Source organism: Gadus chalcogrammus, chromosome 3 (assembly GCF_026213295.1).
Source record: "Gadus chalcogrammus isolate NIFS_2021 chromosome 3, NIFS_Gcha_1.0, whole genome shotgun sequence".
Classification (NCBI taxonomy): Eukaryota; Metazoa; Chordata; class Actinopteri; order Gadiformes; family Gadidae; genus Gadus; species Gadus chalcogrammus.
In genome coordinates, this window is record NC_079414.1 from 6,062,925 (window position 1) to 6,082,695 (window position 19,771).

A 19,771-nucleotide genomic window follows, 5' to 3' on the forward strand; every position below is an offset into this window, starting at 1 on the left:
TATAAGGACCGCACTGGTTTATCTGGTCATTACCCATACACACACACAATCAGGGCAAAACCCTTAACTATAAGGACCGCACTGGTTTATCTGGTCATTACCCATACACACACACACAGACACACACACAATCAGGGCAAAACCCTTAACTATAAGGACCGCACTGGTTTATCTGGTCATTACCCATACACACACACACAGACACACACACAATCAGGGCAAAAACTTAATTATAAGGACCGCACTGGTTTATCTGGTCATTACCCATACACACACACAATCAGGGCAAAACCCTTAACTATAAGGACCGCACTGGTTATCTGGTCATTACCCATACACACACACAGACACACACACAATCAGGGCAAAAACCTTAATTATAAGGACCGCACTGGTTTATCTGGTCATTACCCATACACACACACAATCAGGGCAAAACCCTTAACTATAAGGACCGCACTGGTTTATCTGGTCATTACCCATACACACACACACAGACACACACACAATCAGGGCAAAACCCTTAATTATAAGGACCGCACTGGTTTATCTGGTCATTACCCATACACACACACAATCAGGGCAAAACCCTTAACTATAAGGACCGCACTGGTTTATCTGGTCATTACCCATACACAAACACACAGACACACACACAATCAGGGCAAAACCCTTAATTATAAGGACCGCACTGGTTTATCTGGTCATTACCCATACACACGCACACAATCAGGCCAAAACCCTTAACTATAAGGACCGCACTGGTTTATCTGGTCATTACACCCATACACTAGTGTTGTATGTCAATCCATCAAGAGTTTTGAGAATGGTCAATTACCTGGTATTTTGAAAGATTAACACTACTGAACTTTGACTAATGTGTAATACTCTATGCTATCTATACACAATAAACATGTTTATTTTCTCTTGAAATTTAAATCTCATCTATCCACCAGCAGCTAAAAGATTTGCCATTAAAATGACATGTCACTGTCATCTAGTGAATGGGAACCTTGAAAGGCGCTTTAAATAAAATGTAGTATTATTTTATATATCATATTATTTCTTAGCACTGAATGCTGTTTAACTTTTAAATAGTAATTTTGTAATTGTCTGCTGCTTTTATGGAACCTTGAGAAGGTTGTTCCTTTTATGTACCTTCATGTCCTGGAATTACAGTAATAATCTTTGAATCAGTTAATAAATAACACAATTTTTATTTATGTGTAAAAAATCCTTAACATTGAACTTGCGTTATATTGAACTCCACATATTGAACTCCACATAAACAAATCTGAATTATTTGAACATGAACATGAACTATGAACTATGACAGGCCTATTCAACTAGCGGCCCGTGGGCCAAATACGGCCCCTCTTAATTTTTTCTGGCCCGCAAGAGGTTGCATGCAAAAAATAAATAAAATAAAGGAGAAACATAGTTGCATGCAAATCAGGTTTCCGTGTGTAGCCGGTGATACTAGCCAGTAGCAGTACCCCACAATCAGGAACTGGCATCACTTATTCTGACAATGTTTGGCTCAACCGATACGTTGAGTCTAGCTTTTCTCATATGAATGCCATCAGAACATGGGCACGCTGCTCCATGACCTATGAGAAGCTGCATGAGTGTCTCAGGATGATTCAAACTAGGCAAAAAAGGCAGTGCAATCTTTCTCACTGACTCACTGGCTCAAAATGTCTCATATGTACAGTAGTTCTGTTTTGTGATGATTCAAACAACATTGTTGAATTCTAAATACGTGTCCAAAATATGTGAGAACAAAATATTTTCTAATGATACGATTAAAAGTGAAGAAGGAAGGAATGCGTCTGACAAGTTTATTCCATGTAGTAGTACTATATATATTAAGTTAACACTACTTTAAGTACGATTTATTTGCAGCGATTCATTGACATCGTTCTACTCTGTGTGGCCCATGAACCCCCAGTGGTTTTCCTTTTCGGCCCACTTGTTAAGGAGGTTGAATAGCCCTGAACTATGAACTATGAACTATGAACTAACATGAACTAACACAAACACGTAATAATGCTCTGAGGAACCTTTGAAACATATGTAAAAAAATAAAACAAGTTAGACCTTTCTTTTAAACATAAGGCCCCTGTTCCTAACAAAGTCTCTTATATTTTGAGGAGTTCTGTCGCTCAAAACAGGGTGCTCAGAAACCTTACACCGCTCACACTCTAACTTAGTTGCCAAGTGTCCCTTTGAAATGTGTCTTAAAATGTTTCATGACAGCACCAACTTCAGTCTTGCTCCATGGCCTTTTCACACATCTTCTTGATTTGAATTCTGTCAATGAAAAAAAAATTGTTAAGATAGTGAAGACAAGAACTGTTATAAGTTTAGTTTTGAGCTATAGGTAAATTATGTTATATACAAAAGTCACATATAGTAGCATTTGTTGAAAATTCTAGGCAAACTGCTAGGGCTGCCCCCTAATAGTTGAACTTTAATCGATGTTTTCATTGGTCCGTTGGTCGTAGGATTAAAAAAACAAAACAAAGCTTTTAATTTGAAATGACGGACACAGGAAGTGCCACTACTCGTCACTTGTAAACCTCAGTGTGAAACACACCTGGTCCCTGTGGTTATTAGACAGTTAATTATTATGAAGGGCTGGAAATATAGTGTGGATTATTTCAGAGGATAAAGGACCCATAGAAGGTGACATCATGCAACTCTGCAGGTAAACATGTCAACATCTAAAACACGCAAGTAATGTTAGCCTAGCATTAGCATGACGATAGCGTATTTTTCCGACTCTGGTAAAGACAAATCTAAAGTGATTAAAATGATATATAGTTATAAAGGTAAGAAGTTAGGCCATACTTGACTTTTACACCATTAAACTAGTTGGAAACATCAGGCTACATGATCATTTATAACAGCATGCTAGTTAAAACAATATGATATTAGCAAAAAATATATAATTAAATTAATATCAGAAAAGTATGACGATAAGTCGACTAATGACCTTAACTGGTCAACCAGGAAAATCTTTGGTCATTGACAGGCCTAAAAACTATAAATGTCACATTTGTCTGGCTGCCAGATTTCTGCATACCTTTTAGGCCAAAGATATACTTGCTTCTAACAACAGTGATGTGTACATAAGATGATGACACCATGTACTAAATTGAACTGTACTTAGTATTCTGTCAATATTTAATTATTTATTAATGTGTGCTGATTAAGCATATAAAAAATAAAGGAATGAAGGATTTAGTTTTACCTTTGGAGCTGGATGCCACACTCTGGGTCGCACACAGTTTGTTTCCCCCTGGAGAAGCAAGAAATTATTTTGTTAGAATAGCTAGTACAATATCCAAAGCACCTATGGAGAAGTTTACTTTTCACACAAAAAAATACAATTTGCTGAACTTCAGCTTGAACTTCAGGGTTCAATGTTAAGGATTTTTTTCACGGTCGGGCAAATTGGTCAGAAATCTACTTGCCTGAAGTTTGGATTTACTTGCCCTATGCAACCGTTTTAATGTGAAGTGCCATTTTAAAATGTCCTTGCTAGTCAGTGTGCCATAACAATTGTTGTAAATATGAACTTTATAATGACACAATATCAAAATGTATATCTCTAAGAACTGTACATTTACTTACAAATTCAGTGTGTTCACTAAACCTGATTTCTGGAACACCCAGACCATTACTACCATTTAAGACAAAAACAAAAACCTTACCTTTGTAACTCTTGGCCTCACCCTGGGTCAATTCCATACTTTTTCTTTTCCCTAAAATAAATATATAAAAAGAAGGTTCAGATTTAAGAAGTTCAGAAGTTATAACAGCTTTGCATTTTGTCTGCTTTCTCCACGTCAGAACACATGCAGCACAGTAGTACTGCCTACAATATAGCAAATTATGACTTTCCCGCACATTACCTGAGGAGCTGGTGGGCTCTTCAGGCATCTTCATTTCTTGATTTTCTGGTGAAATGAATACAAAAATGGCCTTCAGCATCAATTGACGTTAAGTGATCAATGCACTACTTTGGTAGTCGCAATAGTGATTAGATGTGTCTGGTCTAAGTTTTATGAGTATGTTCTTGTTTCCTGTATGTGTACATAATTATAGTACACGACTACCTTTAAATGCGGCTCCATGGACTTGACCCTGATGGCCACATTTAGCTCATTGTTAGGTCAATTTATTGTGCCATATGCATGAACTCAGACAAAATTATCATAAAATGAAATGTGAAAAGCACGCATGCATAAGGGTCCCAGAGGTTAAAACATTAAAGTTAAAGTCAACTTTAAATTGAATATTATTATTAAATGATTTGAAATAGTTTTTTGAAAGCAATAGTGTTTGTTGTGAATTTCTATTTCGGAAAAGAGCTGTCCCTTGCATACCTTATGGTTTACCAGGCCATTTTAAGTTGGGGAGAAGTTGAACAAACATAAACCCATGATAACTTCAGTGTTAAAGCAAAGGGAACTTGAACATGGTTCTTAATCCACAAAATACCACAAATGTACACTGGAAGATATTCAAGACATACCTCTTAGTCCAAGGGGACAATCTGACTCTTCACCACCGCCTCCATCGTCGCCTCTGTCATCACCTCCGTCGTCACCTCCGTCGTCAACTTCGCCGCCTCCGTCGTCACCTCCGCAGCCTCCGTCGTCACCTTCGCAGCCTTCGTCGTCGTCGCCTTCGTCGTCTCCATCGCCTTCATCATCTCCATCTTCCAGCTCTGGGTCCAATTCAGCTAAAGAAAAGCACGATTGATGCAAAAATAAAAATCATTGTTGTTTCAAGTTTGTACACCTCACATTATTAAGAGTGTTGATACCACCACTTACCTTCAACCTCAATCTCGTCAAGAGACATTCCCTGGAATTTTGCAAGAGTTCCTTTTTCCATTGCAAGTAGAAGCTTTGTGATTTTTGCCATTTCTATAGTTGCCTCCGGAAGACGATAAAAGTCTCTGTGGACCCGAATGTCGTGGCCCAAGAAATTGGCAAGTTGGTCCAGCTCATTATTTTTGAGATTGAGAATTTGGGACAATGTTGCAATGTGCTTGCGAAGTTGCGTAGACCTCAGATTATCAGGATTCTTTGCACCACACGCGTGTGCAAAAATTCGTATGCAGTCCTGTCCCCTGTAGTAGCTCGTGGGTGGGCACTGTGGACGTCCAAAGAGGAAGGGGTTATCCTTATGGACGTTACATGCGTCTCTTTTGTGTGATAGAAGTGTTGTTGCACTGACAACTTCCGGGTTTAATAGAACAGCAACTTTCCTCCCTCTTTTGCCCATAATTTCAACCCTGCTGAAGTGCTGGGCTAGCTTTTGTTCAAACGGTGACAAGCTAGCAGCTATGTCACTATGGAGCTCAGTCTGGTCTCTTTTTTTGAAGGACTCAAGTGTCATTTTTGAGACTTCTCCTGCACGGCGTCTATTAAAGACGATTATCTGAGTGAGTGTCACCCTAGCAAGTTCAGCATACGCCTGTGCAGAATCATGGTCTTTTAGGTTTTCAATGGCGTCTGCTGATTTGTCCTCCAGGTACTTGTGCAAGAGCTGCACATCCTCTGTGAATGGTATGGTGGATGGTTTGTTAAATTTTGCCTTGCTCAAAGTAGCCAGTGCAGTGTGGGAGACCTGTGTTGCCCACTGTTTTGTGCAGAGTTGTGTGAATCGTTCTGCTGCTTTAATCAAATCTTCATCCTCTGCTGTGATGGCCCTGCAGAGAATAATGTCACCGATCTTCTTGAGCGAGTGTCCCAATTTCAGGGCAAGGCTTGGTGTGCAATAGGAGTGTTTCTCTTCATCATATCCTGCAACTGCTCTGACAGCTCCAATGATCTTGTAAAAATGATTTGGCTTTACAGCTTCTTCAAAGCTAAATATAGAATATTTCTTTCTTAAGGTCAACAACAGTCTGCCCATTTCCCGGACCTTGGCTCTGATATACTCAAACTTTGTTGAATGACTCCCATGCTTGTTGAAGAGAGACTGGCCCAGTTGCAGAATGAGGAAGTCATTTCGTACAACAGATGCAATCTCATCTTGCCTCATATTTCTAAGGATTTTCCACAGTCCAGCGCAAATTGCTTGGCAGAATGTTGTCTCCGAGATATCAGCCACAACTAAGACTCTAATCTTCCCAACAGCCTCACTCTCGGAGACCGTCTTTGATGGGCATCTACGCAAGTGGCGCCACAGCTCCTTACGAATGAACATGCCCTTACAATATGCACAGTGCACATGCGTTTGGGTTGTCAGAGATTTTTGATCGTGTTGGTCTTCTTCTTAATTTCAGTTGTCCTTCATGATTCCTCAAAACTTCCTGGTTGTGTTCGTAATTACCTCTGTTCCGCAACTTCTCAAGTAGTCTTTTTCTCTCTTTTGATTTCTTAGGAAACGAGAATGCTTCAGCAATATCAAGCTCTCCTTTTTCATGTTTTTTAAGATGACGGGATATTTTCGATTGAGGTGTTTTGCAAACATAGCAGTAATTTCTTGGAGTGCAAGGAGAGACTTCTGGCACCACTGCAGCCTCATTAGAAGAAGCCTCTTTTGTACTTGATAGAAGAGTCTGGGTATTGCTTGTTGTAGGATCATCATCACAACAGGGTTCACTATCAGGTATGTGGTCATCATCAATGTCGAATTTTACAGAGTTGGAAGAATCCTTGTCTTCCTGTTCCATGCAGGACAGGTTGTGGCACTCTCTCTGTCCTTTCCTGAGAATAAAGTGATTTAACTGGTCCACCCTTGCGATGTGGTAGGTTTACCCACTGTGGATCCTCACTATCACTATTTCCATCACAACTTGATTCAGTGTCAATGTGAAAGAGATCACCGGAGGAAGTGCCGTGACTACTTGCAGAGTCGGAAACATGCTCATCAACATCCTATGCAGCAAAAAAAAAGAAGCTTTGTTTAAAATAAACCCCCAAAATGTATTACTGTATAAATCACAACCCAACACGAAACATTTTAAAGTCAAATTTAAAATGGAATAGAAGACAATGAACATACCTGCAACGGATTCATGCAGGATTTGTGCCACGACCTTGAACACACTAAAAGCACATTTAAATGAAAAGTTAGCAAGTCTGGCTTTTATTTTAGTTTAACATAACTGCACCAAAGACAACAACAACTACTGTGTTGGTGTGATGTAAATACGAACATTTGCATGTGTAACCAAGCCATCTTAGAGCGGAGACGGGTCCATTGCAAGCTTCACAATGGTCCAAAGCGTTGACAAATGCGCTGGTAAGTATATGGTGGCACTGAGGAAGCAATAATGTATATCAGTAAAAATAAAATTGAGAAAATTTGTAAATATGCAATATAAACATTTACCCACAGGCTGCACTGGATTAAGTATGATATGGATTTGCTCATACCCCACGTGTTAAACTTGACGTTAAATCTTCAAAATTGTATGTATTAATTTTTATTTTACATGATATGAAAGTAGATAGTGATGCTCCGATTGCAAGCAATCCGATCGGGCGATATGGAGCCTAAATTTGTGATAAATGCTTTTAGATCCGCTGATCACACAAGCCGATTGATCAAGCCATTCCGCCAATCGATGACATATGACGCGCACAGGGCTCCAGAGTGCGACCTATTAGGTCGCATATGCGACCTAATTTCTTAAGGTGCGAGTTAAAATTGAATGAGGTCGCTCCGGTGCTACTTGCAGGAGGACGATAAACACGTTTTATGTTTTATTTTTCTCTCTCGCCACTCCCGCGGTTGTGGTTGATAATAAAATCGTACTTTCTGGCTCATTCCTGCAAGTCTACTACTCTCTCTCGCTCCCTGTCTCTGCCTGCCCGTCTGTCTGCACCTTTTACAGTCTATGGTCTGCACACTACACGTGCACAGTATTGTTGTGTACGCAGCACGCACAAAAAAGTAAACAAAGCAGATACAATATGAAACGGCCGATAGTGGATTATTTTAAGAAAAATTGCCAGAGGAAAAAAATTAGGCTATTTTTTAGTGGTGCAACGGTTCACGGGTTTCCCGTGATCCGTACGGATCAACCCTCACGGTTCGGGACGCAAGTGATCCGCGGATCGGCTGATAAAAAAGAAGTTGTTTTGAACCGGAAACCGGAACCGGAAGCGGTCATATTTATGTTTGGTTGTAGTCTTTTCGCTCGGTTCTCCGTATCAACAGTAGGGCTAGAACCGAGCGAAATGACCCTTGCAATGAGCAATGAGTCTTCCAACCGAAATCAATGGATTTACAAAATGCCAAATAAAACACGACAGAAACTGTATTTCGCTACCATACTTGATGAAAAAAAAGAAGAAGATGAGGATGTCTGCATTGTCTTGGGAGAGTGTAGACTCTAAACTCTCCCCAGGCAATGCAGACATCCTGAATTTAAAGATGTAAATCCAGGGTTAGGGATTATTTACTATCCATGATAAAAAGAAGAAGGAATAATGGCTCAGATTGCAATTTTTTTAAATATAGACTATGCTTAAAGGAAGCAGGATTATTACCTATTTTTCACTTTATTTAGTTTTTTACACATTTGAAGATTTATTTAAAGTCACATTAGTCTGGTTATCTTTTTTGCTGTTGTTGATCTGAAAATGATCCGACCCGTGACTCAAAAACCGTGACACGATCCGAACCGTGGGTTTTGTGATCCATTGCACCCCTACTGTTGTTGTTGGTGGTGGAGAAGGGTTAGCAGAGGAAGCGACAAGTTGGCGAAAAAGGCAGGGGGTAGTGGGGAGAAAAGAAAAAAGTACAGTTTTCAACAACAATGGCTGGTGCAGTTCCCGTGGTCACGATATGAGGGACAAGCCATGGTGTGTGTGTACTGCAGGACATGTGGCCCGTCCGTTGCAGGCAGGAGGAAACATTTTGTAAATTGATCTACACAATTCAAAGTTCAGTCATTAAAATTACACAACAAAAGCCATCACTAAAGAGGAACTCCCGTTCACAAAAAAAAAAATATGGTGCTACCTAATTTGTTTTGGTGCTACTAAATGACAAGCTAGGTGGCACCAGTGATACCTGTGAAAAAGTTAGTCTGGAGCCCTGGACGCGCATGTTAAAACTAGGGCTATTAAAGTTAACACGATAATGCATTAACGACCAAGAGACACAGCATTCACACAAGAGGAAAAAACAGCACAGATGTCGCTGTCTCCCCTTGCGTGATGCGAATACAGTGTTTTACGCCAATGCTTCAGCAAAGCATCTTTCACTCCCAGTCAGCCCCTCCCCCCTCCACTGTAAGCGCGCAAACACATGCACACTGGTGTATGGTGGACCCTGCCCTAATAACAATGCTATACACATACACTGTAGGCTATATTTATAATTGAATAACTTGATCGGAGCATCCCTAAAAGTAAATGTTCATACCTACAGAATAAGTCATCACTTGTAAAAAATTGGGTTGATACTTTTCAACCTATGGCTTATTAAACATAGTAGAAACACAAATCCTCATCCTCCAATTTTTCAGTTTCTAAGCTATGCAGCTGCAAGGAGGCATTCAAGAAGGGAATTCATGAAAAACGTGGTCCTCATAATTACACTTACAGTGGCGTCTTTTGATGTTGCGGGAGTTGAACTAACCGCTGCCATCATATCAACCCCATCACAGACGTCCTGTGAATGAGTCAATGACAGAAACAGAGTTGACATTTGAACATGAACCAATTCATTTTCATTTCACAAACATCGTGTCACGACACCAGCCATGTGTATGGCAGAAATGTTAGTTAATAGTCAGCAGAAAGAAGGAAGACAGGAGTAATGAACCCAAACTATTTGATATTCTATGACTTTTTCAGGTTTCCTATAACCGTAGTGGTTTCCTATGACCATGGGAATCCTTAACATAACACATAACCAACTTGTGAAACGTATTGTGTGAAGAAATGCAGAATTGAATTCATGAAAAACTGGGTCCTCATAATTCAGGTCTGAGAAGTGCCCATCCGACACACAAATCTCAGTTTGAATGTTTAACAGGTTTGCTTCTGTCCTTACAACACACTGTCCCTATAATCCTGTCAGGACAGTGTGTGTGTGTGTGTGTGGACTCTTGAGCACCATCATAACATCAAACTAAACAGTATTATGCCTGGATTAGGGATGCACCGATCCAACTTTTTCAGTTCCGATGCCGATACCGATGCTGGGGCCTTGCGTATCGTTCGATACCGATATCGATCCGATATCAGTCAGCACGTTTACATCATCATAATAGTAATAGTAATAGTACAATAGTAATAATACATAATAATAGTCATAATCGGGTAACTAAACAAATAAGATCTCAAAAGGATTTGTAAAATGCATGTAAACACCTTTATCCAATCTACTTCGCACAAAAATCGGCACGTGAACGGACAAGCTAAATCGAATAATAAATAAATAATAAAAACGAGAAACGGCATTTTATTAAAAGGTGGCGAAGAAGATGAAGGAAGCCGGTGAATGTAGCCCCCATTTATAAGAAGCGTATCCCTGGCCGCGGGAGCGCGCATGGCATGCATTCATTAAAGGTGGAAGCACACAGACGCTTCGATTTCACCCAATGCTGAATTAAAAGTACATGTTTTCCTAAACGTGGGTCATCAATGAGGTTGTTAAGTAGTAACTTAGGGCACATCTGTCAAAATAAACGTTTATTTCTTCCGACGTCTTTATGATCTTTATTCATTCATTGCGCCACGGCCGAACTGACGTTATTGATATTATGAATCTAAGACCGCGTCGGGTTCTCCGACTCTCGGGTATCCTACATCCACAACAAGTAAAGACTCGTAGTGTGGTTTATCTTGACCATGGGGGAGAATGAATTGGGGAATGCCGTACACGGACGGGCGGCGGAGGGGCTGCTACGGTGGTAGAAAGATGTTTTCAGCAGACAGCTGTCAACTCACTTCGGGTCGGCGATTTATTTAAAAAGCTGGCGCAGAAGATGGAGGAAGCCGATGTCGTGGCAATGTAGTTACCCCCTATAATAAGTGTATAATCATCAACATGCATTCAGTACACACTACGCTTCGATTTCACCCAATGCTGAATTAAAAGTACATGTTTTTCTAAATGTTGCTCATCAACGAGGTTGTAAAGTAGTAACTACGATCTTTATTCCTTCATTGCGCCGCGGCCGAACTGACGGGGGTATTCTCTGATATTATGAAACGCGACATGGAGGAGAAAGCAATGTTTTCAGTAGACAGCTGTCAGTTCACTTCGGGTCCATATCATTTCTCCGACGCTCCATTGTGCCGACCTCTCGATCGTATGCCGACTTCTCCGCCAGCAGAGCCAGCTCCTCGGGCTGGACTCCGCATACGACCGAGGCAACGCTCGCTTTACACGCATTGCAAACAGCCTTGGAGCTAGTTGGTGTGGTGAGGCTGAAATATCTCCAAATCACAGACCCCTTCCTGCAACCCATGCTGTCTGTCGCAGCAACTCCACTCAATGCTCGCGCATTGCGGCATGCATGACGTAGCCCGTGTCGCGTAATATGTTTTAAAATATTACTTAAAAAGGCACGGATCGGTCTTACGGATCGGTTTGCTTTTACAGATACCCAATCCAGCTAAAATGTTGATATCGGGGCCGATATCCGATCCTAATATCGGATCGGTGCATCCCTAGCCTGGATGTAAAATCATATTACAGGAATACTGTCAACTTACAGTGTCGTCTTTGGATGTTGCGGGAGTTGAACTAACCGCTGCCATCATATCAACCCCATCACAGATGTCCTGTGAATGAGTCAATGACAGAAACAGAGTTGACATTTGAACATGAACCAATTCATTTTCATTTCACAAACATTGTGTCACAACACCAGCAATGTGTATGGCAGAAATGTTAGTTACTAGTCAGCAGAAAGAAGGAAGGCAGGAGTAATGAGCCCAAACTATTTGATATTCTATGACTTTTTCAGGTTTCCTATAACCGTAGTGGTTTCCTATGACCATGGGAATCCTTAACATAACACATAACCAACTTGTGAAACCTATTGTGTGAAGAAATGCAGAATTGAATTCATGAAAAACGGGGTCCTCATAATTCAGGTCTGAGAAGTGCCCATCCGACACAAATCTCAGTTTGAATGTTTAACAGGTTTGCTTCTGTCCTTACAACACACTGTCCCTATAATCCTGTCAGGACAGTGTGTGTGTGTGTGGACTCTTGAGCACCATCATAACTTCAAACTTACCAGTATTATGAAAAACTGGGTCCTCATAATTCAGGTCTGAGAAGTGCCCATCCGACACACAAATCTCAGTTTGAATGTTTAACAGGTTTGCTTCTGTCCTTACAACACACTGTGTCCCTATAATCCTGTCAGGACAGTGTGTGTGTGTGTGTGTGGACTCTTGAGCACCATCATAACATCAAACTAAACAGTATTATGCCTGGATTAGGGATGCACCGATCCAACTTTTTCAGTTCCGATGCCGATACCGATGCTGGGGCCTTGCGTATCGGTCGATACCGATATCGATCCGATATCAGTCAGCACGTTTACATCATCATAATAGTAATAGTAATAGTACAATAGTAATAATACATAATAATAGTCATAATCGGGTAACTAAACAAATAAGATCTCAAAATGATTTGTAAAATGCATGTAAACACCTTTATCCAATCTACTTCGCACAAAAATCGGCACGTGAACGGACAAGCTAAATCGAATAATAAATAAATAATAAAAACGAGAAACGGCGATTTATTAAAAGGTGGCGAAGAAGATGGAGGAAGCCGGTTAATGTAGCCCCCATTTATAAGAAGCGTATCCCTGGCCGCGGGAGCACGCATGGCATGCATTCATTAAAGGTGGAAGCACACAGACGCTACGCTTCGACTTCACCCAATGCTGAATTAAAGTACATGTTTTCCTAAACGTGGGTCATCAATGAGGTTGTTAAGTAGTAACTTAGGGCACATCTGTCAAAATAAACGTTTATTTCTTCCGACGTCTTTATGATCTTTATTCATTCATTGCGCCGCGGCCGAACTGACGTTATTGATATTATGAATCTAAGACCGCGTCGGGTTCTCCGACTCTCGGGTATCCTACATCCACAACAAGTAAAGACTCGTAGTGTGGTTTATCTTGACCATGGGGGAGAATGAATTGGGGAATGCCGTATACGGACGGGCGGCGGAGGGGCTGCTCTGGTGGGAGAAAGATGTTTTCAGCAGACAGCTGTCAACTCACTTCGGGTCGGCGATTTATTTAAAAAGCTGGCGCAGAAGATGGAGGAAGCCGATGTCGTGGCAATGTAGTTACCCCCTATAATAAGTGTATAATCATCAACATGCATTCAGTACAAACTACGCTTCGATTTCACCCAATGCTGAATTAAAAGTACATGTTTTTCTAAATGTTGCTCATCAACGAGGTTGTAAAGTAGTAACTACGATCTTTATTCCTTCATTGCGCCGCGGCCGAACTGACGGGGGTATTCTCTGATATTATGAAACGCGACATGGAGGAGAAAGCAATGTTTTCAGTAGACAGCTGTCAGTTCACTTCGGGTCCATATCATTTCTCCGACGCTCTATTGTGCCGACCTCTCGGTCGTATGCCGACTTCTCCGCCAGCAGAGCCAGCTCCTCGGGCTGGACTCCGCATACGACCGAGGCAACGCTCGCTTTACACGCATTGCAAGCAGCCTTGGAGCTAGTTGGTGTGGTGAGGCTGAAATATCTCCAAATCACAGACCCCTTCCTGCGACCCATGCTGTCTGTCGCAGCAACTCCACTCAATGCTCGCGCGTTGCGGCATGCATGACGTAGCCCGTGTTGCGTAATATGTTTTAAAATATTACTTAAAAAGGCACGGATCGGTCTTACGGATCGGTTTGCTTTTACAGATACCCAATCCAGCTAAAATGTTGATATCGGGGCCGATATCCGATCCTAATATCGGATCGGTGCATCCCTAGCCTGGATGTAAAATCATATTACAGGAATACTGTCAACTTACAGTGTCGTCTTTGGATGTTGCGGGAGTTGAACTAACCGATGCCATCATATCAACCCCATCACAGATGTCCTGTGAATGAGTCAATGACAGAAACAGAGTTGACATTTGAACATGAACCAATTTTCATTTCACAAACATTGTGTCACGACACCAGCCATGTGTATGGCAGAAATGTTAGTTAATAGTCAGCAGAAAGAAGGAAGACAGGAGTAATGAGCCCAAACTATTTGATATTCTATGACTTTTTCAGGTTTCCTATAACCGTAGTGGTTTCCTATGACCATGGGAATCCTTAACATAACGTGAAACCTATTGTGTGAAGAAATGCAGAATTGAATTCATGAAAAACGGGGTCCTCATAATTCAGGTCTGAGAAGTGCCCATCCGACACACAAATCTCAGTTTGAATGTTTAACAGGTTTGCTTCTGTCCTTACAACACACTGTGTCCCTATAATCCTGTCAGGACAGTGTGTGTGTGTGTGTGGACTCTTGAGCACCATCATAACTTCAAACTTACCAGTATTATGCCTGGATGTAAAATCATATTACAGGAATACTGTCAACTTACAGTGTCGTCTTTGGATGTTGCGGGAGTTGAACTAACCGTTGCCATCATATCAACCCCATCACAGACGTCCTGTGAATGAGTCAATGACAGAAACAGAGTTGACATTTGAACATGAACCAATTCATTTTCATTTCACAAACATCGTGTCACGACACCAGCCATGTGTATGGCAGAAATGTTAGTTAATAGTCAGCAGAAAGAAGGAAGACCGGAGTAATGAGCCTGTCATATAGACTTTGAAGGACCAGAACCATTTATAACGTATTGAAGGTGATACAGCAAGTGACAGTGGTGGTGCAAATCACAACTTGCCTTTTCTGAGACTGGCTGACTTTTCGTCAAGTTTGGGTCAGATGGTTCTTCACAGGGTGCCCGAAATAGTACAGAGGAAATTTACTAGTCACTTGTCTGGCAGCGTTTTCACTTAGTAGTCATTAAGAAAAAGAAGATGGGAGTAATGAGTCATGTAGCATAAAATGTGTAGGTCTACAACCAATTTCTACAATCTCAACGTTTTCACAGTTATGCAGATGTACACATTCTCATGAATGATTAATTTAAGTGCACACTGTCCTTTATAAACTAAATAAAGAAATAAAACAACATCTACAATGACCCAGCTGACCTTCTACCTCACCTAATGCTGTGAACCTGTTCAAATATTTGTTAATTAAGCAATATCACACTCGTGCTCTTGCTCTTTGCCAGTGGCCTCATCTCTACAACCAAATCGCAGCTGGGCTGATATTCAGGACAATAACAGGTCCACTAATGCCATTTATTGGTTAACAGTAATAAAAATAACATACTATGATTTGTTAATTTTATAAGAGACCCCGTGGACCTTAACTCACCACTGAGAGCCATGGCCAAGAGGAATCACCATAGTTAAATGTTATCTCCTCGCCTGGAAAGATTTCCTTGATGGAAAATTGACACAAGTGTGGCCTTCCTTTGACCATTATCCTCTTGACTTTGCAGTTGGGATGTATGTGATCATCATTCACTAGTCGTCCCAGTGTTCCGTCCTCTTTTGAAGCATCTATGCTGTGAGAAATAGAAAATTTTAGTACAAAAATAAAGGTTTGATTTGGTTATATTTCTCTGTTTTTTGTGCTTCTACTGTGGGTAAGTAGGCGGTAGTCTGCACATAGCCGAGTGTTTTATTTTTGAAAATTGACCGGATGCTTTGTGCCTTTCCTGTGTCTGACTTCCTGCCAGTTAAAAAAGGCTTGTCCATCTGTCATCTAGGAAAGCACACGTTCTTTGATTTTATTTATTTTTTAAAAATAAACAAGAAACACACTGGTTTCAGATGAGAGTGGTTGCTGTCTAAACAGCAAGATTAATAAAGCCTGCCTGGTCGGGAGCAGGCTAGCTGCACAGAACAAATCTCCATAGTACCTTACGTGCCTTTGCTTTCATGAAACTGAAACACAGCTAAATTCATCCAGGATAACCAGAGAATCCCAGCTTAAACCCTTATCTTAGTTTTGTGAAATATCCCACTGGTAGTATTCGTCGGTTAGTTATTGGTGAGCAGAGGGATGACATCAGGAAGTCGCACATTCTATCTGCTCTATTAACATTCATATTATCCAGGAAAACCTAAGCATTTTGGACATGTAAACAGTTTGTAGTGCATAAAGTTGTTGATCAAAGTTTATAATTAAGTTCACTTGTCTGTAATTGCCTATCCCTGTATATCTAATTCAACACTGGGTGTAGGTTGATAGCTTTGAACCACCACTGACGATAGTATGTAACAGGTCAGATTAATAAGACTTGATTGATAAATTTAATCCAGGGTTTCAGAAATTCAAATATGAAACCACAGACCAACCCATAAATTAAATAATCATACAATTTAAATCTCTCTGTAAAGCACCTTTGGTCCAGCTTTGTTGTTATTGAATGTACCCTACAAAAAAACCACAACTTCTCTTTGAACAAGTAAGACTAGGGATGCAAATTATCGAGTAATTCATTAATCGATAGTTGTTTCATCTTATCGATCGATGATCGATTAATTGATAAGCGGCAATTCTTCTGAGAAGCTGAATTTCCTTCTGAATGTGACACATTTAGGTGGTAATTCAACAAAGTTGTTTAGTTGTTGTACTTTAAAATACATTTACATTTAGGGCATTTAGCAGACGCTTTTATCCAAAGTGACTTACAATAAGTACATTTGTCAAGATACTTCCACATATTGTGCATTTGGCGTCTTTGTCGTCATTAACCAACTTAAAGTGGCTCCATACTGCACTCCGTTTTGCCCTCTTCCTCGTGTCACTAGCTGTGTTCGAAATCATTCCCTATACACTCATTCCCTATTCCCTATAGTGTACATGATATAGTGCACTATATAGGGAATAGGGAACGAGAATTCGGACACTACGCTGAACATTTGCGTCAGTAAATGCACCGGGTATTTGTGTGACGCAGACAGATGCGCCCACATCAAGTAAACAAACCGGGCACTCACGACGAAAGCTGGAGGTTGTATTGATGTTGAATGTTACATCTCCTTGTTTAATTAATTTTGAATGTTTAATATTCTATGTTAAATCCCAAATAAATTGTTGACATTTCTAAACGAAAGCCGGAGACTCCATCATTAAATGTATTCGTTTTCGCGGTTATTCGGCTTCTTCTTCTCCCCTGGAAAAATACAACCGCATTGCATTGTGGTATACGGGAGTAACATGTAGGGAACATCGTATGTACCCTATTTTAAGTCCACTATATAGTGCCCTATATAGTGGACCACTGAGAATTCGAACACCCTAGAAAATGGCGTGCACCCTATTTAGTGCACTACATCCATGATAGGGAACGATTTCGAACACAGCTAGTAGTGTCCCGCTTTTCGTTTGTCTTGTTCTGCTTCGCTTGTGATCCCGCTTGTGTTCCCGCGTGTGCGTCAAGTACGTCTGGCGTCAAGCGCGCCCTCACGTGGACGGTTGGGGAATTACGGGTTAAAAATGCGATTAATTGCAAGTAATTTATTTTAATCGAGTAATCTCTTATCGACAATTAATCGATAATCGATTAATTGTTTGCATCCCTAAGTAAGACGTTGATGAACAAGCAGCAATCTTACCAATAGTGCTTCCCATTCCACATGAACTCAAATGCATATTTGCTGTTTTTGTCATCTGCACTGTCGCTCAGAGACAAAACTCCACGATACTCCACCACAAAACTTTTTGGTTCAATGTAGTCTTGTGTAAGCACACCTCTCCCTGAAGAAAATAAAGAAAACAGCAACATCAGCTCCTGTTAGATAACCAACTTCATTTATGGCTGTATTTTCAAAGAGATATTCAAGGAATAGTTCACTTTAAATGAAATTTCATTCATGCTGATGAGAAGTCTGGTATAGTTTTTTAATCCGTAAAACACTGACTGAAGGGAAGAAAAAAGTTTGCAGTATTTTTCCAAACAGTGACCAGTTGTAAAACGTAATAAAACAACCCCTAATAACCTTTAAATGCTTCCAAACTGCTTGTGGACCTTCATCCAAGTCTCCTGAAGCTGCCACATGCAATGACTTGAAAAAATGTAATTAATGCCATGTTATTAATCTTAATACTCACTGTTGAAGGAGAGATAAAGTCTTGCAAACATGCACCGTCTGAACTGGTGTGTGGGGAACATGCAATGTTTGCTAGGCTTTAGCTCTCCTGTAATGGTGAGGATTTAGATTAATCACATGCCGTAAATTACATTTTTTACTAGAAGATTAAAAAACTACACTTCTCATCGACATGAGGGTGAGTAGATAATGAGAGGAAGACCGACAACAATTAAGTGCTGTGCAATACAAAAATAATTAAACAAAATGCAAACAAATGCAATCCAGAACTTAAATATAAAGATACATATAATTAAAAGTTATGACAATTACAGTCAGTTCATATAATATAAGTCATACAATGAAAAGAGTTAGAGGAAGACAATGCTTGTAAAAAATATGGCATGTAGGTGGCAAGTTGGTATACACCAGTGGTGCCCAACCCTACTCCTGGAGGGCTACTGCTCATTTTCTTCTGGCGTTTTAACTACATCCGTTTATACATTTTTCTCAAGCACAGATGGAAAAAACAAACCAGATGAATCGATAGACATTCACTGAAGAAATTAATTATGTTATGAGTAAGAAATTAGTATTCAGTTAACTCCAGAAATCAGATAATGATGAGTTTATTTGCGTGCATCTAAACCCCATAGTGAACTACAGCTACTGTAAGGTGACTACACTAGAAACAAACATAAATATACTGGATGAAAAACGTACCTTTATGTGTGTTAATAAATCTTCCTTCCAGGAAAGATTTGTCTTCTCCAATGGTAATGTGGTCAATAGCATCCTGATCAGGAGTTTTTCTCCTCCCTCTCCTTCTCTCTGTCATCTTTGCTGTAAAAATGCCCAGACAATAACATTACATTTCAAACTACCTGTCACATCACATGTAACCTATATTTCATGCCAAATCACGTTAGATATTCTGTCTCAACATTTAACATGGGTTTCACTGAATGACCCGTAAACTGAAAAAACTGGTGTCACGTCTCTTCTTCAGTGTTGGATCCTCTGAGACCAGTGGTGAGCGCGTTACTTTTCGCCACATCAAATCGTCGGTAACGGCGTGGAAACAATTAGATTATCCGTCAATGAAAAAATAACGCCCTTAGCAACGCCGTTTTATTTTAACGCCGTTAGTCACATCACTGGTTGAGACGCACAGCACAGGTTATAAACAGGCTATAAACACAGCTGGCAATGCGCGCGGCGCCGCCGTCACACGCCGCCTCGGTGCTCACCGAGGCCGCGGCCCCTTCACACGCCGTCTCGTTGAGCACCGAGTCGGCGTGTGTCAACACCACGTTGTCACTGTCAAAAATATCGGATAACGCTAACGTTACCGTCTAAACAACTAACTCTCGTCGACTACATTAACTCGGCGACTACATTAACTCGGCGACGACATTAACTAACGTTACCATTAGCTGCAGCAGACCGAAGCCCTGAATGTGTCCTCTATTTGTCACAGAAATGGCTTTGAGTATTTAAAACCTAACCTAAACTAAGGTTTTTAAAAGTGTTTCTTACCTGTTCATGAATTGCTTAATCCGCTTCACCTCGTTGCCGCAGTTTTATGAGATTTCCCGCGAAACGTA

General features: G+C 40.6%; 1 protein-coding gene and 3 long non-coding RNA genes across 5 annotated transcripts; all 4 read right to left on the reverse strand.

Annotated features, from left to right (window-relative positions):
* Positions 1-1,017: 1,017 nt before the first annotated feature.
* LOC130379055 (uncharacterized) lies at positions 1,018-4,269 on the reverse strand. Its single transcript, XR_008895085.1, has 4 exons — positions 3,921-4,269; positions 3,720-3,770; positions 3,257-3,304; positions 1,018-2,313 (listed from the first exon to the last, which is right to left on the reverse strand). It is a non-coding gene; the product is annotated as an uncharacterized LOC130379055 (long non-coding RNA).
* Positions 4,270-4,532: 263 nt separating this feature from the next.
* On the reverse strand, positions 4,533-6,231 carry LOC130378496 (uncharacterized). The gene is made up of 2 exons (XM_056585238.1): positions 4,848-6,231; positions 4,533-4,753 (listed from the first exon to the last, which is right to left on the reverse strand). The coding sequence occupies exons 1-2, from the start codon at positions 6,226-6,228 to the stop codon at positions 4,533-4,535; spliced, it is 1,602 nt and encodes a 533-aa protein (XP_056441213.1). The 5' UTR covers positions 6,229-6,231.
* Positions 6,232-6,296: 65 nt separating this feature from the next.
* LOC130379057 (uncharacterized) lies at positions 6,297-7,240 on the reverse strand. Its single transcript, XR_008895088.1, has 3 exons — positions 7,184-7,240; positions 7,030-7,073; positions 6,297-6,902 (listed from the first exon to the last, which is right to left on the reverse strand). It is a non-coding gene; the product is annotated as an uncharacterized LOC130379057 (long non-coding RNA).
* Positions 7,241-15,255: 8,015 nt separating this feature from the next.
* Positions 15,256-19,759, reverse strand: LOC130379056 (uncharacterized). Of its 2 annotated transcripts, none has more exons than XR_008895087.1 (3): positions 19,704-19,759; positions 17,691-19,007; positions 15,256-15,631 (listed from the first exon to the last, which is right to left on the reverse strand). It is a non-coding gene; the product is annotated as an uncharacterized LOC130379056 (long non-coding RNA). The 2 variants fall into 2 exon arrangements; XR_008895086.1 differs by lacking the exon at positions 19,704-19,759 and having other exon boundaries at positions 17,691-17,832; positions 18,888-19,439.
* Between the last annotated feature and the right edge of the window lie 12 nt (positions 19,760-19,771).

Excerpts from the sequence above, each read along its gene's own strand:
- LOC130378496 (XM_056585238.1), bottom strand. The coding sequence starts at position 6,228 with ATGTTCATTCGTAAGGAGCTGTGGCGCCACTTGCGTAGATGCCCATCA. Across the intron at positions 4,754-4,847 it reads TGACGAGATTGAGGTTGAAG|CTGAATTGGACCCAGAGCTG; the intron begins GTAAGTGGTGGT and ends GCTTTTCTTTAG.